Source organism: Colletotrichum tamarilloi, assembly GCF_030869305.1.
Source record: "Colletotrichum tamarilloi strain Tom-12 chromosome Unknown Scaffold_9.1, whole genome shotgun sequence".
NCBI lineage: Eukaryota > Fungi > Ascomycota > Sordariomycetes > Glomerellales > Glomerellaceae > Colletotrichum > Colletotrichum tamarilloi.
Window position 1 is genome coordinate 121,360 of NW_026849392.1, and position 23,619 is coordinate 144,978.

The window sequence follows — 23,619 nt, forward strand, 5'->3', positions numbered from 1 at the left end:
TGAAGGAAGCCCTCTAGCCCACGAGACTTGTTTGGTCGACACTGTGAATCAGACGCGTCTGTTGTTTTTCCTCGCCCCAGGCGTTGCAAAGGTCTTCTCAATACTTCACCTCTTCACGCTGGACCGCGCCCACACTTGCCTTCTTCCATTCACAGGCTTTCTACCTCCCTCATTCACCCGCCCTAATCAAGACTCCCAAACAACCACCGCGTTTCTTCCCCTCTTAATCTCGGGCCCATGAAGGCTTCTTTCCTCCTTTCCAAATTCCACTCTCCTATTCATTGTGTCCCTTGCGACTCATCCCTCGACAGCTTCTTCCTTCCCGACCGAGCGCCGCCGGAACACACATCATCGCAACTCGATCGCCTCTTCAGCCATCCTTACCTGCTCATCTTTCATCGTCCGTCATCTCACTGCGAAGATGAGCTCCCACAGCATCCCCAAGCGCAATGCCACCGGGGCATTTGCGACCCCAATCGATCCGCCTCAGCTTCGCGCTCACCCTCGCGCCCATCAACAGCAGGACGGCAACGAGAATCTCATTGATGAGACTGCCAAGATGGCAAAGAGGCTCACCGAGGGCCCCTCCCAGACCCAATGCGTCTTTGGCAATGAAGACATTGTCCCCGGCACTAGCATTGCTGGCGTCTCCGGCCGCCTTGGCGATCCCAAGCTTGCTTCGATGCAAAAGATGGTTCTCGACTCGGTTCCTGAGGGAAGTCAGGTTAAAATCATCTATCTCATCACCAAGGTAAGCCATCTCATCTCATATCACCTCACCAAGCCTCACCACCTTCCATTACTACCATATTCACGCGTGATGCCGCTGCTAATGATAAATAAAGGAGAATGAGAACAACGATCTCCGAGCTGGAACTACCAACAATGCCGCTGCTGCACAAGCTGGACCTTCCGAGGTGGGCGGCATTGTTCAACAGAACAATGCGGTTCAGGACCGCACTCGCGCCCAGGTCCACCAGCACAGACAGGGTGAGGACCATGATGAAGAGGATGAAGATGTCTCCCTGCGGCCTAGAAAGCGTCGCCGAGCTTCCTGCCGAGTCTCTCCTCTTCATATATCGCCTAGAGGCCTCAAGACTGAGCAAGAGGACGAGGAGGAAAGTGAGAAGCAGATCAAGGAAGAGGTCGATGATGAGGTCGACGATGAGTTCAAGGAAGAGGTCGATGATGAGGTCAAGGAAGAGGTTGATGATGAGGCTCTCTTCTTTACAGAACCCGACGAAGTCATCAATCGCAGCTTCTCTATCACGCACGCCATGCACAGAACGACTCCCTCCCTATATGGTCTTCCTTCTGGAAATAGCTTTCCGGCATCGACTCGAACTGCTCAGCATATCAACCCCTCTGATGATAACGATGATGGTGATGAGGACGACGGCGAGGAACCAGTGCAAGTCAGATACACTGGAAGTTACTTTGATAACTTTTTCGCCGCATATGATGCCGCCTTCTCCGCTGAGGATCCTTATCCCTATCTTCGGAGCTTGGATGATCTCGACTTGCCCGGGCTGCGTTGATCAGAGCGATTGAGTACAATGGAGAGAGTATCACCAGCACTAACCAGCCTAGAGATACGCAAGAAGGTCTCAAGAGAAGCACTTGTGGAACAGGACTTCTTTGGTCTGCGGGTATTGATTTGCATTTGGACGGGCAGACGAGTGCTCTGGGCTTTCTGAAGGTTGTTTAACAAGGAAGACATGGAGTCAATGGGACAGAGAGTTTGTTGGTCACTAAGTGTAGTATTAGAACAAGAGGATGGTGAGAAGGGCTTGTACATGTACTTAAAGAAGAACTACAAGCTACCTTAGTTCACCCAGAGCTACCAATACACCCTGAGCCTGTAATCCTTTCATGGACAGTGCTTTGAGTGAACCTCTTCCGATCTAGACTATAAAGAGAGAGTCCTGTTTGTAGGTCGTCAATTCAATCACCTGACGTTGCCAAGTGTGGTGCCCGTTGCGTACAGCATCCGAATGCTGCCAGAGTCAGGATACACCTTAGGACCTGGCGAATACGTGTTGCTGGTATCATAAACGGGTGCAGTCCAAGACTTGTCATTGGGGGACTTGTAGGAACCGTAGTCATACCAAGCATGGATGGTGAATCTGTCGGGCCCGGGACCAAGTATGATTGAATAGTCTATTAGACAGCGTGAACAATGGCCATTCACTTCGATTCCCGGCTGATTGACTGCCAGTCTGACGGCGTTGCCAAGTTCCTTTGGGGGACCACCCCAAGATTCAGATCCACCGATGTGCCGACAGATTCTCTCTGAAACTTGCCAAACTCCAAGGCCCTGCTGATAACTCAGTGCCCGCTGAGTATATAGTATGAACCTATCGGCTATAACTTTTGGCGCGGCGTGAAAAGAAGTCTTGGTCTTTTGACCTGGAGAAGGGGCATACTCGAAGGTAAACGGTGACATGATCTTCTTCAAATACTCCTGGTTGGCGGCTGTTTCGAGTCGCATGAGCTTGAGTGCGAGTTGAACATGGCTCTCTCGAATGTCGAAACGGGATAAGAAACATGCTCTGTTTGTGTCATATGGGCAAGTACGCAGCAGATGCCAAGGCATGTCGTTCGTGTCGATGCGATGGAGCAGGTGGCAGCCTCCGCAGACCCAGTGGTTGGGTGAGGTGAATGCCAAACCAGCCAAAAAGTCTAGTTTTTGACTGACGGCAAGGCGAGTGAACAGCAGCCTCCAGTCTTTCTGGAGGAGGATTTGCATGTCTTTGCAGGTTTGACGCAAAATGAACTGGTCGTGCAGTTCAAGAAAGCTGATGATGTGGTACAGCATCTCATTCGGAAGCTTCAAGAAACTCGGTACCGTGCATGTCTGCGGTTGAACCCCGTGAGCTGGATCCTTCGCAAGCGCCTTCACCCTCTCAAGAGCCCTCCGGACCAAAACGCGGCCCAGAAACAATCGCCGTACCACGCTTCCTTCCCTATCCCTCGCGGGACCAAATCGGCCTCGCAGGGCCCGCACGACACCTCGCAGGCTACAGTCGTCCTCCGCAGCAGCAGTCGCCCGCGCGGCGGACAGCACGCTCGCGTCGACTGTTGCATGGACCCAGTTCCACACGGTTCGGTACTCCTTTCTGATATCGTCGCGCTCGACCACACCTTCATAGTACTCTGCAAGACGTGTTTTAAACTCCTCACGAATGTCGTCGAGGGTGACTGCCGCTGGCGCAGGCGGCAGGGGCTGCTGAGGAGACCCGCCCGCCCTTGCCGAATAGGCCGCTCGTAACTCTCGGGAATACTGCTCTTTGAGTTGAACCTGTCGCCACGAAATCAGCTCATCAATCTTTGGGATGTGGAGGATCCGCTGTGCGGGATCCGAGGCGTTGGGTGGTGCCGAGGGGTCGATGTATTCCCAGATGTTGTGTTGATAGGCCTGGAATTTTAGCTGTATCAGCCATGAAGGCCAGTCCTTGCGATGTCTTAAGCGTGCCGTAGTCGGACTTTCAGTCTTCATGGTGAAGGTTTGCGCAGCGGTACTAGACTGTGTGTTGTTCAAGAGAAGAGTTCAAGTAAGTGATGCTTTGGAAAGAGCTGGCCACGATTCGCTTCGTTTTGGCGAGGAACGCAGGCCTTTATAGATTTGGCGAACATTCTCACGAGGTTCTTGGGAACCTTGACGGAAAGGTTGGGTGCAGTATGGGGATGACTGAACTTAGCCGAAAGGGACGTCAAGGTTGGAAAGTCAAAAGAGGGAAAGGAGAAGGGGTGTTGTCATTTGAAGATGTGAGATGTCTCAATTTCAAATAACACAATCGTCCCATCTGAGTCGCTAGAAGACAACTTCTTTAGTATGTTTTTGACCTTTGAATGGCTCACGAGGGCTCTATCACCTCTCTTTTCTATGGCTTTTGACTGATTAATTGAGGATAACGAGCCTGTCTCTCACTGGCTGTCTGATGGAAAATAGAATGTCCATGTCTCGGTTACTCAGGAGATAGACTTAAGAAAGTAAGACAGTGTCACGGTCTCCGCACCCTAATTTAGCTTCCGCATTCTGCTCCTTCACGGCTTGGCGTTGCATAGGTAGGTAAGGAATCGTCAAAACTAGTGGATCTCGTCGCTGAGGGGAAACTCAGCGCATACAGTCATTACACAGTCAAGCACGCTCACATTCTGGCCAGGATTGTCTCACACGGGAAAAACGTCAATCGCTTACATGCATCTACTGCAGGATCAATAGATTCCCTATTTCACGTTCATGTTCGTTTACGCATCAGGTTACACTTCAACCAAAAAGGTTAAACAACCATATTTATCCTAGGCCTTTCGCCGATGACTGGCTAAGGGATTGTATGCTTTACTGAATTTCCAGTTTCTTATTACCATTTTCAACAATCTTTACCCTTCGATAAGACGATGAGAACTCGAATTTGCAAGTAGCATTCGAGTCTGACTTCATGTCTTTCGTAGCAAACGTTCCGGCCTTTCTTTCACTAGCCGCCACATAGAAGCGATAACTTGGCTTTATAACATACGATTTATTTGGAGCGGGGCGAAACATGACGCTGGGGCCGATGCTATCCGACAACGGTTGCATAGTAGTCCCAATAATGAAGCCGGCTGTAGGATTTCATGAGTTCAACGTCTTCTCAATTCGAGGGCCAGCATATAACAGACGTACCTTCCGCAGCTTGGTCGTCATTGAAGTCTGATGCTGTTTGAAACACAAACATAGTGGGCTTAGCCGCATCTCTGGCTTCCTGAGAGGGCTTTTCAGTGCTGAAATGAGGATATCCGTCGTCAAAGTCTGCTTTCACAACGAGTCCGCCGGCTGCCAGGTCGTGTGGCGTGATTGGTACGGGCTGCGCAAGTACCTGGGATGCGAAACCAGGATTCCGGGATACCGCTGCCATATTGCCACATACAGCTTCGACAAGTAGGTTAGGGATATTCAAGGATAAAGTGGCACCTGGGGCAACAGTATAGCTACCCAGGATGACCGAGATAATAGGTCCAGGAGGGCTTGGGGTGACATCGAAGCTGTCTTGAAAGAGAACATATGTAGATTTGGTTCCTGATCTGTTTATAATGTGGATGGTGTAATACGCTGCCGAGTCTACCTCGATTGCAGCCATATGCATCGATGAGAGAGGTGTGAGGGTAGTACTGGGGTCCATTAAGACAGTGTATGCACATGAGGGTGCATACAGTAAACCATGAGGGGGATGCTACGGTTCCAGGCGTTCATATTCTTCGGGGTTTTCGTCTTATATGGGATTGATCTAGTAAGAGTCATCTATTTGCGAAAGAGAAACAGCCGGCCATAGCGATTCAAGACGTATGCTTGACTGAAAACGGCGAAAGTAATGGTGTGAAGTGGCTGGCTAAATGGAACCATGCTCTACATGATCGTCAGTCACCGCGAACGCCAGCATTGTTTGTGAGAAAAGTCATCCGACCACGACGATTAACGACGTGTGCTTGACTGAAGACGGCTAAACCTTATGGTGTGATGTGGCTGGCTCAACTGAAACCATACTCTACATAATTGTCAATCATCGCGAGCGCCAAGAAAGACTTCAGCTCGCCACGCACTCGTCCATACCCGCGACAGGTAGTTGAATGTCTCCTAAGAGCTGAGATGGAGTTTGAATCCCATCACTCGAGGAGCTCAAAATAATGTTTTTGTCTGTATTTGTCATGAGTTTACGACTTCGTCACTTGGTAACACACTTCGGAAGGCTACTACATTCCAGAGTGGATTTCATTCTTACCGTGTCTTTCAATGAGTATAAAAGCCCGGTTCTCGATCACCTTGACGATGGTGTTCGACATCCTCACACTAACCACCTCATCATCTTCCATCAGCTTCTTCCACTTGATAAATCTCTTCCCAGCACCAAACTAGCTAGCGCACCTCGCCAAACTCCGCCACACCGTCAAAATGGTCAACACATATACCATCAATATCAACAACCAGAGTGGCAGCGTTGCCAATTACACCTTGTTTACCGAGGTCCCACAGGTTACCGCTAATGTTCAGCCCAAACTCTGGTCCAACGTTTTTGCAAGTGCCACTGCGGGCCGAGGTCAACCGACGGTCTTCACTGTCTACAAGCAATTCTACGCCGTTCTCGGGAACTCGCATGGCACCCCGGCGTCCGGTGTCACTGTCAGTGTCAGTGATAAGCGACCTGTTACACTGGGTCACATGGACAATATTAGCGGTAAAACCGTTGATGGCGACACTCAGTTAATGATCAGTGTGAACCAAATCCCTGAGTTCGCTCCTGATCAGCCTCCCAACGCTGGCAAAACCGGAGCTTTTGCGTTCAAGACAGACGATCGATTCGATGTCTCCACCGCTAAGAGTAGTAAGTAGATTAATTGCGTCCACAAGATTGCTCAAGCCCCTAATATACTGTCCAGATAACTGGATTATCGGTCTCGGCGGCGCTGACTCTGGGGGCAACTTCACCGGACCTTCGGCAGTCTTCGTTCCCGAGCCGAACCAGACCTATCAGATCCAGCCAAAGGTCGTGTACTACCTGACGGAGGGTAAATACACCCCTGGAAATATTATCGATCGTCAGAGCCTCAATAATGATGTTCTGAAACTGGACTTCACCAGCGTTGATGGGAATGGCACGAAGAACGTTGTCCACACTCCAAACGGACATCTGGTTCCTAGTGACCATTGAATGTCTCAATTGGAAAGTCTATCGCGGCGTTTCCGTAGCTTTCTCTCAGCTCATTACAGTTTCATGTCTTCGGCATGAGCAAGTTTACGCCTCTAACATGCGATATTATATGATCAATCGGCTGAAATTGTGGCTGAGTCTGCGGGAAATATTACAGTAATTGAGGCCGGCAGGTCAACGCAGATCAACGCAGATCAAAGTGTGAAATTAGTATCAGTAATATATACGCTTTCTGATTATATGGCGTACCCCCACGAAGTCGCTTGCCTGGAGTGATTGTCAATTCGAATGATTTTGTGAGCGCTGTGATTTGAACATCCGAAGTGAATAGTGAGAGCAGAGGCTGGGCAGTCACTAAGTGGCTGCTGGCAGCCTTTGGCATATCCCATCGACTGCTAGGTGGCATCACTACAGAAGTGCGTGTTGTTATGTGGGGAAGCAGCAAATCATCTGTTGATCCATGACTATTTTCTTTATAACCACTAATCAACAAAAAAACAAAAAAACGAATAAGGGCAAAGTTAGAGCAAAGTTGGAGATGCTTTCAGCGACGCCATCTAGCAGTCGATGGGATAAACAAGTGAACCAAGCTATGCTTCCGGCAGTCGGGAAAGCATCTTGCCTGGCTTAGTACACCAAGCGCCGTCGAAATAAGGGGATTTGCCGCATGGGACTAGCGGCGAAAATGCCAGCCTGTGATTTAGTCGAGGGCCTCTGCAGGCCTCTTGAGATCCTTCTAAAAACCGCGTTCAGAGGAACTACGAGCCCTCGTTACTTCCCTACTGGCCCTCAACTGGTGACATTGCACTATGGGCACTAAGGGCATCTTCTGGCTGGCCTCTTTGGTGGGGGGGACTAAGAGCGACATGTCTCGGGGCCCAAGGGAATCCAGTCCATCATCCGCACGTGGATATTCCGCCGGTCAGACCCAAGCTGGTTGGTATGATTTACCGTCGCCCGTGTCTCACCCCGGCAGCAAGGCTAGATCCGGCACCCTAGCAACACATTCTCAACTACAATCGATCATCAGAGCGCTGAAATGGATCAGCTCGCGTCAGCCGACAGCTGCAAGACGTTAGTAAGTGCCTTCCAGTACTAGATCCAGGGGGCTATTTTTTCAAGTCAGGCCTTACGATGGTTTTCAATTTATCGAAATATCTTGTCCATCTCCTCATCGGCGCTATGCCGCGAGAGCACCTCCCGGAGTCTCGCAGTTGTTGCCTGTAGCCGGCAATTGATGCGCACGGAGTTATCTACCTCTTCTACCACTTCGGAGCTAGTGGAGTCAGTGGCGTCTGTGATGCTATCTATAAGGTGTAGACTGTCCGATACGTCCCAGTGTTGCTGGCGGATGTATATCTCATCACGATCACTTGATTGGGTGGCAATACGAGCCGGTCGGACATTATCGAGAGGGTCAGGCAGCCCGAAATCGTACCTTTGTCTACGGCGTTTTCTGGTTCAAGCAGGTACTTTAGATTTTGAGAACGTACTACCTACAGACATAGCTTCGGGGAAGCTATCCATGACTACGACACTGTTTACCTGAGTCCCGCAGCCTCAACTTCTGCTAAAATACCTTAATACGGCTAGCTGGCCCTAAAAGTATTGATAAAGTAAATAACTATACATGTATATATACAATGTATATATACATATCTTATTTTCAAACATAGTAAGTGCAGGATACTCTATCTACAAACTCAGACTCCGGGTTTTAAGTGTTATATTACTAGACCGTTGTTGTCAAACAAGAAATCAGATGATCTTTTTATGATGACTAGTCATAATATATATTGTTAACCATATCTTGTCAACGCAGATTCCTCGCCGATATATGTCTTCAAGGCGAGAGCCTGCAACAGCTAGCGATTGACTAGGTCGACGGCATACTCACCGCCTGGCGCATTACGATGTTGTTTATACTGATCCCCGCACTAGCTTCATTTTCGACCGCGGCGGCCCATCAAAGGCTGAGCAGAGCGAGACGCCTCGAAAGCGCCAATCGACTGCATTTGTTGGTAAGGAGCTCCCTTGTCGATTAACACCAAGCCCGAAACCTGATTGAGAGGAACTGGCTCGCTTATTGAATCTCTGCAATGGCCATTTGAGCAAAACTCGTGTGGCTTGCTGTTTGCGTCCATTACGAACGAAACGCTCTATCGAAGTTTCGCCACGCGTCGCTTCTCATTCTTGTCCGAAATCGGAAACCGTTCAATCTTGTTCATGTGCTCTTGATTCCTAACATAGATCACATGATCCAAGAGATTTATAAATACAGACTAGACAGACACTCTCCATGGCATCTTGTCTCTTCACATTTTTTTCTCCTGGTCATCCTTGGTCTGACCGCAATTATCCTGCGAGCAAGTACAAATCGTCCACAGTACATTTCTCACATAAAGTGGGATAGTCTCAGAGAATCCAGCATTTCTATCACGCTACCATGGTTAAAACCGTATATTGGACAATAACAGATCCCTGTACTGTTGGGGGCAACCAGGTCGTGTTTCTTCGCTTCGGCGCCACTACAGGGACAGCCATTGATCGAGTCAATTCCTGGAAGAATTACTGCCCCTTACCCCTGACGATAGCCGGCACCATACAAAGTGAGGATTCGATCGGCGGCCAGCCTGATGATGCTGTAAGAAGGTATGTCATCGTCCACGCCTCCTATCTAGCTTATTATTAAAAGCGCAGTCGACTCCTCGCTCTGGGTTTCAACTTATCTATACCCAACTCGCAGATAGACTGGTTTAAGCTCCCCGAAGCACAGCCTAATGGTGATACTGTTGCGGAACTAGTTCAAGCAGCTTTCGATGCGGCAGGAGGCGATCTGAGCCAGGCGAATATAAACATTGTCACTGCTACCATGGGGCAGACGATGCTTAGATGATCGGTGTGTAGCTGTGGTTACTCTGCAAAGAAACCTTCGTCTAATAAAATCGTCCTGAACAATCATACAAGAAAGTGAAAATAAAGAGACTCTCAACTTAGTCGTGAATTTCCCGAACTGATTTTGTCCAAAGTAATTTAGCATATGTATACTCTATCTAGACAGTGAGTGTATCCACTGGTACTGTGTATTATTACCGTGTAAAGAGTGCCGAGAACCGCCCGAGCGATCAGCAAAGACAGAAACTAAACAAATCACAAATATACTAATAGTACTAATACCAGACTTATCAATGAAGGCACCAAGGTTTAGACTTGTATGAAATTTTCAAGCTTTCTCTTATTTCTCTCTTTTCATTTCATGGCTGTGTCTTCTCTGGGCAGGGAGGCCGAAAGCTGAAGGCTGAGCGGTGCACGGGGACGCGGCCCCGCCCGCCGGACGTCGTCAACGAAAGGTCAGCAATGGGTCGTCGACTGGCTGCTTGGTTGGCACGGCGGAAAGTCAACAGACATATAGGGGACCGCTAGGCGCGGGTGGCAGTTGGGCGCCTTGCCGTGCCTTCTTTAAAGAAAACAGTCGGAGATTGTACTTGCCTTGGCTTCTGGCAGCCCCATCCGTATCCGTACCATGCCCAAGGTGTCGTGCACGGCCGACCTTAGACGAACCTTTTCCGTGTCAGGGATGACAACGCATATAGCCGATCTACGCGAGCTGGCGAATGCTGCTCCCAGTTTCAAGCGGGCTTAACGCAAGTTATGCAATATTTCCGGCTAAGCTGTTACGGCCAGCTAGTATTCGGATCTTTCAAGCAGACTCCCGCAAGAGAGGGAGCACGGTGGCTGCGGAAGTGGCATCAATTATGCCTCAAGCACATTGATGACTTAGCCCTGATCTTGACGCTGGAAAACGGCAAGACTCTTGCTGAGGCTAGAGCGGAGGTAGTGTACGGGGCTTCATTTCTCGAGTGGTTTGCCGGCGAGGCAGAGCGGACATACGGCCAAGTTATCCCCGCCGCCAATACCGGACAACGCATCCTGACCATCCAGCAGCCCCTGGGTGTCGCTGCCCTGCTTACACCGTGGAACTTTCCCATAGCCATGATTACTCGTAAAGCTTGGGCGGCTCTAGCTGCCGGATATACGACTGTCTGGAAACCTGCAGACGAGACACCACTGAGCTGTATTGCCCAAGCCATATTGGCCCAGGATGCTGGATTTCCCCCGGGCTCCATCAATGTGGTCCTGACTTTGGACAAGGTTGCTGAGGTCGGGGAAGCATTTTGCAAAAGCCAAAAGGTCCAGAAGATCAGTTTCACAGGGAGCACCCGCGTTGGGAAGCTACTTGCTGAGCAATGTGGCCAAACGCTAAAAAAGCTCTCTCCCGAACTTGGCGGCAATAGCCCATTCATCGTATTCGATGACGCAGACCTTGATCGCGCGGCAGAGATTCTGATGGTCGCAAAATTTCGCGATTCCGGACAGACCTGTGTGGCAGCCAACCGGGTATTTGTTGAGAAGGGCATCTATGATAAGTTCGCTCTGAAGATGAAAGAGAGGATGCAACAACTCAAAGTCGGCCCCGGCATTCAAGCAGACGTCAATGTTGGGCCATTAACGCATGAAGGTGGGCTTCGGAAGGCCTTGTCGCACATAGAAGGTCTGTGCCATTTTGTTTCTGACCGTATCGCCATGTATTGACCATGTGACAGATGCACAACGTCTCGGTGGCGAAGTTATTCTAGGAGGTTCTTTGCTATCTGAGCTGGGTGGTTATTTTATGCAACCTACATTGATCACCAACATGAAGCAGGATATGATCACGACTCGGGAGGAAGTGTTCGCTCCCGTGCTAGGACTGTATCAGTTTGAGGACGAAAGAGAAGCGATTACACTGGCGAACAACTCAAATGTTGGCCTCGGAAGCTTTGTTATGACCGAGAGTATCTCTCGCAGTTGGCGTGTCGCAGAAGCGCTGAATACCGGCATGGTCGGTATCAACGTTGGCAGCCTGAGTGCCTGCGAAAGTCCCTTTGGAGGTGTGAAAGAAAGCGGGTATGGGCGAGAAGGTGGTGCGGTTGGGCTTAGCGAGTATATGGCGGTGAAGTCCATTTTAGTCGGTATCTCTTAGGTAGCATGAATGCTCCTTTCTCTCAATAGCTTCATGGAATGCTGCTGAAAGGGTTCAATATCACCCGAGGAAACGACTAGCTGGGACATCAACGACACTTTCGGCACTATCTCACAAAGTACTACGACGTACTTGTAGCTTCATTACACTTACATAATAAGGACCTGGGCAAAAAGTATCAGCCCGTAATACTATTTGGATCGATCAAGATACTCGGGGGTATTGACGGATCTTTGGACCCCCTAGAATACTTGATCGGCTGGCTGTACGACTCAAAGTGGTAACATCTAATGAGCTTGACCTGCATTTAAGCTCAAGGGTAGCTGGCCATAGACTGTATTGATGTAGACAGGTGCCATTAACTAGACCAGGCTCAGTGAGACACACAATATTCACCGGCAGATAGCAATCTCACATGCTGATACCACTACCTTGGCGATGTGATCTATGTTCATACTCATGGATATGTAGGCAAGGCAAAAGATCCCCATTCCTTCCTACATGATGGTATCGTGATTGAACCTGTCAATGACAGTACTCCCCATTCTCTGAATCGCAGTCTTCCATGGTAGAATCAAAGAGCTTGGAGTGGTCCGGCTCGCGCTCGTGACTGAGGTCCCAGGCTGCCTTCTCGTTCGCCAGCCGCATAAGCGCGTCGTAGTCTCTACATACGTGGTTCTGACCCCAGCCGATACTCTCCGACCATGATCCTGACTCGCCTTCAAGACTTGTATCTCCTGAGCATAGGATGCTCTGTCGCAGGTACTCGATGCAGTGCGCTGTGTGCCCTAACTTGAAGGGGTCCCAGTCTGCGAATTCTTTTCGGGAGATGCCGAGCCTTGTTGTTATGATTGACTATGGGTTGGTGTCAGCTCTTTTTTGTCCTAGGCAGCGAGGAACATAGCACTGAATTGTGGCTCTCAGATGCTTACCAGGCAGTGAATCTGATGAAATACAGAGAGAACCCAGCCGCTGCGCTTGTCATCTGGGGATAACACGCCGCTGATGTCTGCTGGTGGAAACTGGACTTTGTATTCTGCACCATTTTCGTCTGCCACAAAGTAGCCTCGACTGACTGTGACGCGGAGGTCAGCGATATCCCATGGGTAAACTAGATGACTTACTTGGATATAATTGCTGCCAGTTCTCATGTACTTCTTGCATTCTTGTAGCGTTCAGAAGCATCTGCCGGTCCGCATATACGAGATCCGGCCCAAAGCCAGCCGTGTTGCCGAAAGTGACAACTTTCTGGGGAACTAATGGTAATGGCAGTGATTGTTAGCGATTTTCATGAAAAGAGGCAAGCCGGGGGGTTACATACGCACTGGCCCGTAGGGCAATAATCCAGTCCTTGGAAGAACTCTATCATGAATGACGATTCCGCCTAGTATGATGATTACAACTGCGAGAGCGGCTTCTCCCAATAACCTCCAGACTTGGCGTCTAGGTCCTGCTCGTCGTACTCTGAGAGTCTCATCGGTTAGACTGAGATCCTCAGACGACAAGCCTGATTCATCGCGAAAAGGCTTCTCCCACTTTCCAGGCATAGCTGCGTAATTGGAATGAGGCGAGGAAATTGGGTCAAGGGATGAACGGAGAACAGCAGCTTGCGTTGTGCAAGATGATCACGGTGAGAGTTGCGAAGTAGTCTCTGTAAGACAGTCGCCCATTGTCCTCGATACAGAGATGGCATCTAGAGATAGTGATATTCATCTAAACGTTCACCTCCCTCCGGACCCATGTCGCTTTTGATCCCCGCATCTTGAGGATAGACGTGTGCCGAATCCCGATCGATAGGCAACAGGATCCGGTAAGCTAGCGCATGTAAGAGGATCGAACGCCCGTCTTGGCCAACCAACATGCAGCCGTTCCAGTCGCCAACAACACATCACTAAGCAATATGCAATTTCAAGCATAAATTTGACGGGCTTACTTTTGCCTGAACTGTTGCCATCTTATCAGTATCACAGCTGAAGTTCTGTTTCCTAAGAGCTCACGAAGCTGGATGGACCCCTCCTGATCCTCTCGATCCCACGAATACCACCTGCCCTCCCGAGCCTTGGCTCGCCTTACTCAGAGCCCAACAGTCATGCACAAATCCCTGCCGCCTCTAGACGCGGCGTGGGACCCGACTCTGCAGACTGACGATGGAGAGGAGTACTGCTGGACGCCGCTACAGCTCGCCGCCAGAAGCGGAGACCTGGACCAAATCCGCGCTATCCTTGCCGCCGACCCGGCAGCCGTCAACGAGCCCCCGCATGGGTACTACGGACAGACGGCCGTCCAGGCTGCATGCATGCACGGCCACGAACAGGCCGTGCAGATGCTTGTCGACGCCGGCGCCGATATCCACTTTTGCGGGGGCAACAACTTCCAAAGGAACGCCTTGCAGATAGCCTGCGGGCACGGCAACGAAAAGGTCGTTGATATCCTGCTCAGCGCGGGGGCCAGAGTCGACGAGGTGTCATTGAAGCCTGTGCCGCATCCTTCGGGGTACAGGTCACCAACAACACCATCGTCGTCGCCGGTTGTTGTGACGCGGTATAACGGAAGAACGGCACTCCAGGCAGCAGCAGAACGAGGACACGAGCATCTCGTCAGTCGACTGCTGCGAATGGGTGCCAACGTGAACGCCCCGCCTTCACCAACGGCGGGGTATACGGCACTGCAAGCCGCAGCGGGCGGCGGCTACTTGGCGATAGTGAAGCTTCTTCTCCAACACGGGGCTGATATCAACGCGGCCTCGGCAAAGTACAAGGGCTACACGGCTCTTCAGGGCGCATGTCTGCGAGGTCATCTCGAGGTCGCCGACCTTCTTCTTCGGGAAGGCGCTGATGTCCACGCCGTGGGAGGAATCTACGGGGATGCAATGGCGTTGCATGCGGCAGCTGAGACAGGTCGAGTGGATGTGATAGAGCGCTTGTTGGCGGCCGGTGCTGATGTGAATGCCTGTAGCTTCAAGGGACGAAGAGGGCAGACTCCGCTGCAGAGCGCTGCGGTTGGAGGTCACGAGGAAGCGATGAGGGTCCTGAGAGATCACGGTGCTGTAGGAAAGACTGGAGGTGGAAGGTTCTTGTTTCCTTGAGCTTTCATGTATTGAACAGAAGCCATGTCATTGTAACGCATGCTACTTGATTGAAGATCGATAGAACATCAACAGATCTCCATTGCCCTCCATAATCTCGAGTAGTCTCTGTCATTGACTAAGACTGCCTAATCTCCGAGTGAGATGATGTCCTCCTCCTTTACCGGAACAATGCCAGCCTTGACAGCGCGGTCTCCCAGAGAAATGATGTCCTCTTCCTTGACTGGCACGATGCCCGCCTTGACTGAGCGGTCTCCCAGAGAAATGATGTCTTCTTCCTTGACAGGAACAATTCCAGCCTTGACTGCCCTGTCGCCAAGAGAGATGATGTCCTCTTCTTTGACAGGGACGATTCCAGCTTTGACGGAGCGACGTTTGTAGCTGTCTTCAAGAGTCTCGTCCTCGTGGCGTATCTTTGCCACTCCGGCCATGGCGGTTGTGGCAAGGAGGGCGGTGAGGGCGAACGTTAGCTTCATGGTGTAGGAATTGTCTGGCGGTAAAGTATGTGAAGTAGTTGTTGTAGTAGTAGTGCTGATCTTTTGATTTGGTAGATTAAAGATTGTGGCTAAGAAAGATGTCTTGACAGTATCGTATGATCTATTAGACTGAAGAACTGGGACATGCGTATATAATACCATAAGAAGTGTTCGGACGGCCGGGCCACATATTGTCCATATGGACCTTGTTTTGGGACTGCGAGTGAATGCTTCCCTGTACTCATCCGAGAATAGCTTGACAATTAGACATATAGCGGAGTATGAGGCGACCCCGAACTGACAAATTGTCGCTCGTGTAGCAATCACCAGTCAGGGTTAGCTACTTCCTGGAATATGTCGCTCAGGATCATGCATATTGGCACCCACCGTTCCGCATGTGGGATTAAGTATATTCGCCTATCAACTCTGAACTTTAGATGAATATGAAGAGTCAACACTAGTGCCCATCTGGTCATATTTCCCTCGAGTGGGACAATGATACGTGCAGCTCACACCCAAAGCCGCTCACCGTTTGGGACTTTGGTCAGTCACGTCATGTTGGCCACCATCTGATGTGCTGTTCTGCCACTGGCGATCTCAAGAAGCTGCCGGATACCCGACTCAAGAGTCACCTAGAAGGACCTATCTGAATGAAAGAGCGCTAATTCTGGCTATCTGGTTTCAGTCAAACTTGAAGATGCCAGCCAGAATCTCGAAGCAATCGTCGATTTCAGTTGAGTTCACCTGGTCTGTGCGGTGTTATTGCTGAAGAAATGGAGAGAGTCGGCAACCAATAGAAGGCGCAATTCAAGAGGGGCACATCTGAAAACGGTAATATTTTGGATTAAGCTTCTTAGGTGAGGGTCCCAAGCAGTGCCAAGTCCACCAACGAATCAACAATCCTTTCCCCTGCACTAACTATTCAACCCTCTCACTAAACCATCAGACCCAACCGGCTACTCCTGCAAAACGGCGTCCCGCTTGTGGCAGAGGAAATTGTTGTCCTGGGTATGCTTGGATCCATCCACTGCATAATCATGCGAGTGCAGTGCAGCGTGTGGCCGTACTCGAGCAAATCCTCATCGACAGGCTTATTCTTGATCACGGCGTGATGAAGTCTCCGCCACAAGTAGAGACAGTGATAGATGTGATAGTCTCCGCTGGGATACACCTTATCAAACTCGCCCCGCAAGACGAGCTCGGAGGGGTAGACTCTTGTATGCTCCTTGTCCTCGTACCAGGTGAAGTTGACGTACGGCTGCTCGTCGAGCATGCCTTCGAGGGCCGTCTGGTCGAAGCATTCGGGAGCGTACCAGCGTGATGCCATGACATCAAAGTGGCAGCCAAGATCCCTTGCCTCTTGCCAGGTATCGCCGCACTGCGTGCCTGGCGCCTCGATGCCGTCAATCATGGCGACGGTTCCAGCGACTGGTTTGGCATTGTTGGGTTGTTGCGGTGCTGGCCTATGCGTGATGATTGCAACGATCAAAGCACCAATTCCGATGCCAAAGACGAGGCTCAATCCGTTCAGCAAGACCGTGAGGAATGTGGGAGAGAGGACCCTCGGTTTGCGTCCAAATTTGGGACCATTGTCGCTCTCGTCGAGCTCCTCCTCGGTGGAGGATTTGACATCAGATGTCTGAGAAACTTGGCTGTAACTGTGTTTTGGTGCCATTGAGTTTGTAAAGAAGAGAGATGGTTGGAACCGAGGATTCTATTCGAAGAGCGAACCGAAGGGGCCCCCCCGAAGATGAATTGCTGATGGCTTAGAACCGCGGCTTCGACATGGGAACTTCATGGTTCGCGCCATCATTCTATTCCTGGACATATCATTCAAATCACACGGCACTCCAAAGCCCTTCCAAGTCCATACTACTGTGTTAGCTGCTTCATGCATCTCGGTCCACTCAGTTAGGTGACAGTCCGCATAGCCTCAATGATCCTTCCTCCGGGCCCATGACCGACCCTGGTATGTTTGCCAAGTCACCGTGCAGATCACGGAGGGGTATTTGGACTAACCTGGTAAGCAACTATGCTAGACCCGAAAGCCTATCAGCACGTTTGAGACAGACGTAGACCAGTCCCCCTCCTCAAGTGCTTAGACAGACCCTCCCAGGTCGCGATTTCTCACATCAACATCTCCCTCAACCGGAAGTCTTCCAGCATTGGCTTTGACATTGACACTGACCACGCTGATAATGGCGTCTAAAGGGAAATGGCGAGTCTGAAATGCTTTTTTGAAGAGAATCAAGGGCTAATACAATCATCCAGGCATAGTACACACGACGAAGAGCAGTCTCTCATGGCCGAAAACTCTGACGACGACTCAGTCTCTTCGACTACGGGGTTTCGAAGCAACAAAGCTTCACGATATTGCCGGCTATTCAGGCCGTCAATTTCAACCTTGAAGGACTTGATCTTGATTGCATTCGCAATCTTAGGCTTTGTTGGCCTCTTCCAGTCTCCAATCAACATCCCCTCTCACTTCCTCTCGGATGGCACCTCAAAACCAGACAACTTGCACGCGCCACCCACAATCACATCTTGTGATTGCGGAAACTCTACCGCCGAAGCAGTCACTTTGGGCTGCAAATATGACTCCCTGGCTGCTGCTTGGCTTCCCGAGCACTGTCGGGACGACGAGCTGACGGCTGAGTTTGAGCGCTCCGGGCCCGGCCCCAACGGCGAGTGGACGTACTGGGCCGATACCGCGCATAACAAAGAGATCAGCGTCGGAGAGATTGCAAAGATGGCGGATAACCAGGAGGAACTGCGGTTCCACATGTCTGGGCACTGGCACGTCCTGCATTGCATTTTCTACTGGAGAAAGGAGCATCGGGCGCGATTCAATGGCAAGATGGTTGAGCCGCGGTCGGACAATGAGAAGCATATCAAGCATTGCGGCAAGATCTTCTTGGACCCGGGGTATGGCACTGTGGCTGGAGTAGCGTTGAACACTGATATGGAGTAAGAAGCGAGGATTCCCTTCGATTTAAACGCTTCGCGCACCTTCGCCATGGAGTATGTGACATGTTCTTTAAATCTCTTGAGTTCAGGCAGTTTTCTAGAAACTTTTCACAGATAGATTCAAGTCGATCAAATCCAGCTGAATTTTGAGAGAATTCACTTGTAGGACGCGCATGTCTCATGTTCTGCCTTTGGGTTGGCACTGCCCGCTTTGCCCGCTTCTATATCAATAGGACAAGTCCACATACTACCCGCATACCATGATACCACAAACTGCAACCATCATTCAAGTCTCAACTACATGGCTCCCCAAGCATTAAAACTTCCGTCGCCTACTTGCAAGTATCACCCGCTCAACGATGAGACCGCAACCAACCCATCTGCGACTGCCAAAGGCTCCACCACCAGACAGCCAAGCCGGCTTGTATTCGTCTCGCTACTCGCAACAGTCACTATCCTCGGAACTCTACTACTGATACTACTATCCCTGCATCTACGTCTTCTACAGTCAACAGTACCAAAGCAGAAACTGAGCTGCGGCAGCAGCGTCGCCGAAGCCCAGCAAGCAGGATGCGCCTTTGACGCTCTCGCCAAAGCCTGGCTGCCCACCGCCTGCCCCCGCTACGGCCTAGCCGAATTCGAAGCGGCAGCGGGCGCAACGCACAATCAATCTCGTTGGCGATACTGGCGGGACCAGGCCGGAGAAGAGGAGCTCAGCATGGAAGACCTCGCATCTCTCGGGAGGAGCGAGAAATGGTGGGGCACGGAGCGGGAACACTTGACGCACTGCGCGTGGATGCTGGTTCGAAAGGCGCGCGCATTTGCCGATGGTGGCAGGGTGGATAAGCTGACGGCGGACTTTGATCACTCCAAGCACTGTACCATGCTTCTGCTGTGGAGGGCGCTGCAGGCTGAGGGGATTGACGAGATGGATACGAGCGGAAACGTTGTGTTTGGAGGATGCTGATGCTTGTCTCTCGGAGGCTAGAAACGGTTGGTAGTTTCGAGGGAAAGTCTAATACAACTGCACGATACAGAACTTTTGCAAAATTCATCACCTCACATCGGTAAACTCGGCAACAAAGATGCTTGATAAGTGTTTCTCTTCAGTAGAGTAGGCTATCTGCTATCATCTGATTGGGTTGATGTATCTGTGGTGATTACAAAGACAACAACCTTGAAGACGGAACTCCGACCCACCATGTTGGTGCAATCAAGCATTGACTGCATGCATTAGCTCGAGAGGCAAATCACCGCTGTCACACTGAGGGACTTCTGTTATCGTGATATCGTTATAGACGGAAATAGTGAGAAAGTATCGAAGACGCGGGTTGGATCAAGTCTTGTGCGAGGATGAGGGGGATGAGTAGGAGGAAAAGAAGAGGAGGAGGGGACAGAACAGAGAGTAAGAGTCGTTTTTTGCAGCGGTCGTTGCATTGCCACCATCGTGAACTAGATCTCATAGAGTAGGAACCTAACAACTGAAGAGAACCAATTCACTCAGTTTCTCGTGAGTTCTGCATTCGATTACCTGGTATGCTTCCCGATTGAACTGACACCTTACAAGACGCAACTCCAGAATGACGACGGTTCCTCAAGCCGAATACGACGAGGACGAGCCTTTCCTCGCAGAATCACCGTACACTGGCAAGGAACGGAAACACACAAGGCTCGAATCCGTGAAAAGGGTCCTCGGTCCTTTCCTCATTGGCGTGATCGCCTCATCTATCCTGTGGGCGGTGCCTCTGATCATCAATCGGACATCAGCGGTCACGAATGCCATTGCACCAGCTGCTCCTGTTATTACAAGCTGCGGCGAGAGCCCAGACGAAGCCCGGGCCAGGGGCTGCCATTTCCAGCTCTGGTCATACAGCTGGGTGCCGCACAACTGCTTCGACGTCGACTTACACGACGACTTCATCAAGCTACATGACAAGGAGGACTGGAAATACTATCGCAACAACAGTAGCGAGATAACAGAAGCAGCGAAAATTTCGTCTCTCGAAGAGGTCTCGCTGGATCAGGTCCTTCTTGGGGAGGGCGACGGCCTGTACTCTACCTGGGGCCAGCATTACTGGCACTGCGCGTTTTATCTGCGGCGCTTCTTCCGGGCCACGGGCGGCATCACCAACCGGGATCGGGACGCGCACCACAGCGTGCATTGCCAGGCATGGCTGGCGGATCCGTTTGCGCACGACTGGGGAACGGTGAATATCCACTTGGAAGTGGGATATCACGAGTGTGAAGGGGATGAGCTGCGAGTGCTGGATAGAGAACACATCGTGTAAAGCGCCTGGGTATAGAACCGGGTACAGCGAGGTACCTGTTTAGTTAGTTAGTAACGGACCTTGCTCGTTCTGGGACACAGAAGAGCTACATACTTACGAACTCTAATCTGTAATTCAACGAGCCATTCCCGCCATTGATTTCCAACTCTAATTGACAGAATCCTGCGTAATTACTCTCTTTGTCAAACGTTTGCAATCTGTGTAGCATGGCCTTGGCGTGTCTATCTGTCTTCCCCCTCTCTCTGCATAGCGGGGCAGGGAAGGCAAATTTGATGGGCGACTTGTATTTGTAGTGGACATCCCCGCTGTATTGTCCCTTAACGCCCACTCCCAGTCTTCGCTGTAAATCCGTCATCATCCGTCCACCACCAAACACAAAGATGATGGACCCAAAGTCCAAGTACTCTCAGCTCCAGAGTCAAGAAGCAGACGACGGAAATTCTGAAGAAGAAACCGTGTATCCAGACATATCAGCAAGACCCTACAGGCTAGCTTCTCTGACCACTCTTCTACTGGTATACTGCGCCTGTACCACGTCACTCATTCTCGCAGCTGTGGCATTCGCTCTCACCTCACCCGACGGTGTTTTCCATCACAAGGCACAATCCAGTCCTTTTCAAATTGAGGCAGTCTTTGGTCGGAGTTGGGCTCACATGTCGCTTGATCCCAAGTACGACAGCCTCTGGGAAGACGTTGAAGGAGATTCCGGCTCCATCATATTCAACCTCACGGATCCCGCCCAAAGGAACACGGGTATGAGCGCCACCATCGCCATGTAAGTACACCCTTCCCTTCGATAAAGAACGCACTACAACACGATGCTGACCGATTACTCATGCAGGTTTCACCAACTCCATTGCCTCTCCATATTTCGAAACGTCCTGCAAGAGGCCCATCGAGGGGTCGACCCGGGACTAGACTGGAACGACCACGATCACTGGCCGCATTGCCTTGACTATATGCGCAAGGTACCCAATGCCTTAACACTGAATCCCCATGTAGCTTTTCTGAGCTAACATGCTTCATGTAGAGCATTCTTTGCGCAGCGGATGGTACGATAGAGCAGCAGCCGATTCTGCCCAACGGTACAATCGCGCCTTTCATTGATGGCTCTCAGGATGTTCGGCATTGTGGTGATAACAGGCGCCTGATAAAGCAAATGAAGACGTACGGCAAGACTGTTATAACTAAACCGTTCCCGTAGATACAGCCGGAGTCAAATTTTCATCTCATCCCATTCCCAGGTATGGGAGCCAAGAACACAACCTGCACCCTACCTAGACCATGCGAGATAATTCGAGAACACATCTCCCCTCCTTGTGATCATTGAGAGCATCTACATGACAGACACGCTGGAGCGAAAGCACTCTTACGTCATGACAAACCATGACTCTATGCCAGTGCAGACTCTTGACGAAGATTTGTGCATGACTCTATCATGATTTCGTGAGTTTGAATGTTCCAAGACAGGGCATGGAAGGTATTATGAAATTTGGGCCGGGATTACAAGGTTCCACTGAGAAGAGCTGACTGTGTTCGACAGCGATTCGGCCGAGGACGCAGCTGCCATTACTTGTTCACTTGGTCTCCTTCGTCGCCATGGAATGCTAGCTATTTGGGATGACAGACTATCAATCCCTTTCAACGGCATGGAGACAAAGACCAGCATACAACTTTTTATGTGTTCCACCGCATCGTATGCGTTTGGTGAGTAATCGTACGGGGAAGTACACTGCAGCAAGGACGTGGGTTTAGAGGGAGGACGGGTCCACTTTTATGTTCGATATGCAGTGGGCAGTAAGGTAGAAGAGGCCAGCAGCTGCGCGGAGTCCCTGACTAATGCTGAAGGTATTCATGCAATCCGTCTCCTTGCCATCTGGCACAACAGCATCACCCCTGACCACCGACGATGGCTGAAGCCCTAGGCATTGCCTCGGCGCTAATAGCCATAGTCACGGCGACGATACAGACAAGCCAAGCTCTGTACAATACAATTCAAAGCTTTCGAAGTCACCAGCGATCGGTTCAGCAACTCTTGGACGAACTCTCGGCCCTGAAAGAGGTTCTCCGGTCCTTGGACACGCACATCCAGATCGAGGATGACGCGAACTTAGCGTCGCTCAAGACGCCTCTCCTCCAATGTCGTCGAGCTTGTGCTGATTTCGATACGCTGATGATTGAGTGCACCAAGTATTCCGGCCGGCCGAGAACTAGCTTCCGAGGCTGGGTAAAAGTAAGATATATGGAGAGCGATATACACGGCTTCACCAGTATGCTAGCGGGCTATAAATCAACCATAGCTATCGCCCTAGGTGATGCGAATCTGTCAGTCGCTCGTCGAGATATCTCGTGTATTGTGCGTGCTAATGATACGAGGCAGTCGCTCTGCTACGGTCACCATTCAGCTGCTTGGGGAGTACAAAGACATGATTCACAGCACGACACAAGACCTAGAGGATCACCTCGACGATATCAACGAGAAATTGAGCCGTCTTGCTTCCAGCAATGTACCTTCATCCCAGGCAGTAATCACCGACATAGATCGGATCCAGAACGAGAGGGACAGCACAGAGGTCTGCCTTCAGATCTGTGCCAAAGTCCAAGCTCACATCGACACCATGCGCCTTCAACCGATTCCAGGCAGTCCGCCATCTCAAGGAATGTCCTGCCGGGACCTGGGGCATGCGACTGTCATGACTCTATCGACTTTGGACCACTGCAAACAGATGATAGCTGACAACGTGTCGGAGCTGCACCGGCACCAAGATGAGAACAAGAGACGACTGGCACGAGGAACCAGCGAGATTTCTCTGCCCACAGAAACCGACATTCAAAGCTTGAAGAAAGAGCTCGACAGCACTAAAGAATGTTTGGCCATATGCAACGCCGCATCACAAAGAGCAGTCAAGGGGGTCCATGTATTGGAGGACATGAGCACAGGCCATGATGGACAGCAGCTGTTTGTCTCTACTCTGGGGGATCTCTTCAACGTGAAAGGAGCGAGCACAGGCGACAGAGGCATACAATTTGTCGGATCGGTATCAGAAGAGGCACTGCGGATTTTCTTCCAGAGCCAAACGAAAAAATAGAGTTA

At 50.7% G+C, this 23,619-nt stretch overlaps 12 protein-coding genes across 12 annotated transcripts; 8 read left to right on the forward strand and 4 right to left on the reverse strand.

The window, feature by feature from the left end:
- Positions 1 to 421: 421 nt before the first annotated feature.
- On the forward strand, positions 422 to 1,538 carry CTAM01_03785 (uncharacterized protein; the record flags this gene model as incomplete). The annotated part of the gene is made up of 2 exons (XM_060519816.1): positions 422 to 751; positions 846 to 1,538. The coding sequence occupies 2 exons, from the start codon at positions 422 to 424 to the stop codon at positions 1,536 to 1,538; spliced, it is 1,023 nt and encodes a 340-aa protein (XP_060385237.1).
- Positions 1,539 to 1,948: 410 nt separating this feature from the next.
- On the reverse strand, positions 1,949 to 4,898 carry CTAM01_03786 (uncharacterized protein; the record flags this gene model as incomplete). Its single annotated transcript, XM_060519817.1, has 4 exons — positions 1,949 to 2,126; positions 2,427 to 3,521; positions 4,521 to 4,605; positions 4,667 to 4,898. The coding sequence occupies 4 exons, from the start codon at positions 4,896 to 4,898 to the stop codon at positions 1,949 to 1,951; spliced, it is 1,590 nt and encodes a 529-aa protein (XP_060385238.1).
- Positions 4,899 to 5,929: 1,031 nt separating this feature from the next.
- Positions 5,930 to 6,686, forward strand: CTAM01_03787 (uncharacterized protein; the record flags this gene model as incomplete). Its single annotated transcript, XM_060519818.1, has 2 exons — positions 5,930 to 6,359; positions 6,415 to 6,686. 2 exons carry the CDS (start codon positions 5,930 to 5,932, stop codon positions 6,684 to 6,686), a joined length of 702 nt encoding a protein of 233 aa, XP_060385239.1.
- A 3,651-nt stretch (positions 6,687 to 10,337) lies between these two features.
- Positions 10,338 to 11,709, forward strand: CTAM01_03788 (succinate semialdehyde dehydrogenase; the record flags this gene model as incomplete). The annotated part of the gene is made up of 2 exons (XM_060519819.1): positions 10,338 to 11,238; positions 11,291 to 11,709. 2 exons carry the CDS (start codon positions 10,338 to 10,340, stop codon positions 11,707 to 11,709), a joined length of 1,320 nt encoding a protein of 439 aa, XP_060385240.1.
- Positions 11,710 to 12,234: 525 nt separating this feature from the next.
- CTAM01_03789 (uncharacterized protein) lies at positions 12,235 to 13,256 on the reverse strand (the record flags this gene model as incomplete). The annotated part of the gene is made up of 5 exons (XM_060519820.1): positions 12,235 to 12,564; positions 12,642 to 12,784; positions 12,834 to 12,957; positions 13,031 to 13,093; positions 13,173 to 13,256. 5 exons carry the CDS (start codon positions 13,254 to 13,256, stop codon positions 12,235 to 12,237), a joined length of 744 nt encoding a protein of 247 aa, XP_060385241.1.
- Positions 13,257 to 13,798: 542 nt separating this feature from the next.
- Positions 13,799 to 14,794, forward strand: CTAM01_03790 (uncharacterized protein; the record flags this gene model as incomplete). The annotated part of the gene is made up of 1 exon (XM_060519821.1): positions 13,799 to 14,794. The coding sequence occupies one exon, from the start codon at positions 13,799 to 13,801 to the stop codon at positions 14,792 to 14,794; it is 996 nt and encodes a 331-aa protein (XP_060385242.1).
- Positions 14,795 to 14,922: 128 nt separating this feature from the next.
- Positions 14,923 to 15,270, reverse strand: CTAM01_03791 (uncharacterized protein; the record flags this gene model as incomplete). Its single annotated transcript, XM_060519822.1, has 1 exon — positions 14,923 to 15,270. The coding sequence occupies one exon, from the start codon at positions 15,268 to 15,270 to the stop codon at positions 14,923 to 14,925; it is 348 nt and encodes a 115-aa protein (XP_060385243.1).
- Positions 15,271 to 16,204: 934 nt separating this feature from the next.
- CTAM01_03792 (uncharacterized protein) lies at positions 16,205 to 16,945 on the reverse strand (the record flags this gene model as incomplete). Its single annotated transcript, XM_060519823.1, has 1 exon — positions 16,205 to 16,945. One exon carries the CDS (start codon positions 16,943 to 16,945, stop codon positions 16,205 to 16,207), a length of 741 nt encoding a protein of 246 aa, XP_060385244.1.
- A 627-nt stretch (positions 16,946 to 17,572) lies between these two features.
- CTAM01_03793 (uncharacterized protein) lies at positions 17,573 to 19,204 on the forward strand (the record flags this gene model as incomplete). Its single annotated transcript, XM_060519824.1, has 2 exons — positions 17,573 to 18,237; positions 18,529 to 19,204. 2 exons carry the CDS (start codon positions 17,573 to 17,575, stop codon positions 19,202 to 19,204), a joined length of 1,341 nt encoding a protein of 446 aa, XP_060385245.1.
- A 613-nt stretch (positions 19,205 to 19,817) lies between these two features.
- CTAM01_03794 (uncharacterized protein) lies at positions 19,818 to 20,525 on the forward strand (the record flags this gene model as incomplete). Its single annotated transcript, XM_060519825.1, has 1 exon — positions 19,818 to 20,525. One exon carries the CDS (start codon positions 19,818 to 19,820, stop codon positions 20,523 to 20,525), a length of 708 nt encoding a protein of 235 aa, XP_060385246.1.
- Positions 20,526 to 20,905: 380 nt separating this feature from the next.
- On the forward strand, positions 20,906 to 21,729 carry CTAM01_03795 (uncharacterized protein; the record flags this gene model as incomplete). Its single annotated transcript, XM_060519826.1, has 3 exons — positions 20,906 to 21,300; positions 21,367 to 21,493; positions 21,556 to 21,729. The coding sequence occupies 3 exons, from the start codon at positions 20,906 to 20,908 to the stop codon at positions 21,727 to 21,729; spliced, it is 696 nt and encodes a 231-aa protein (XP_060385247.1).
- A 705-nt stretch (positions 21,730 to 22,434) lies between these two features.
- CTAM01_03796 (uncharacterized protein) lies at positions 22,435 to 23,614 on the forward strand (the record flags this gene model as incomplete). Its single annotated transcript, XM_060519827.1, has 2 exons — positions 22,435 to 22,850; positions 22,906 to 23,614. 2 exons carry the CDS (start codon positions 22,435 to 22,437, stop codon positions 23,612 to 23,614), a joined length of 1,125 nt encoding a protein of 374 aa, XP_060385248.1.
- Between the last annotated feature and the right edge of the window lie 5 nt (positions 23,615 to 23,619).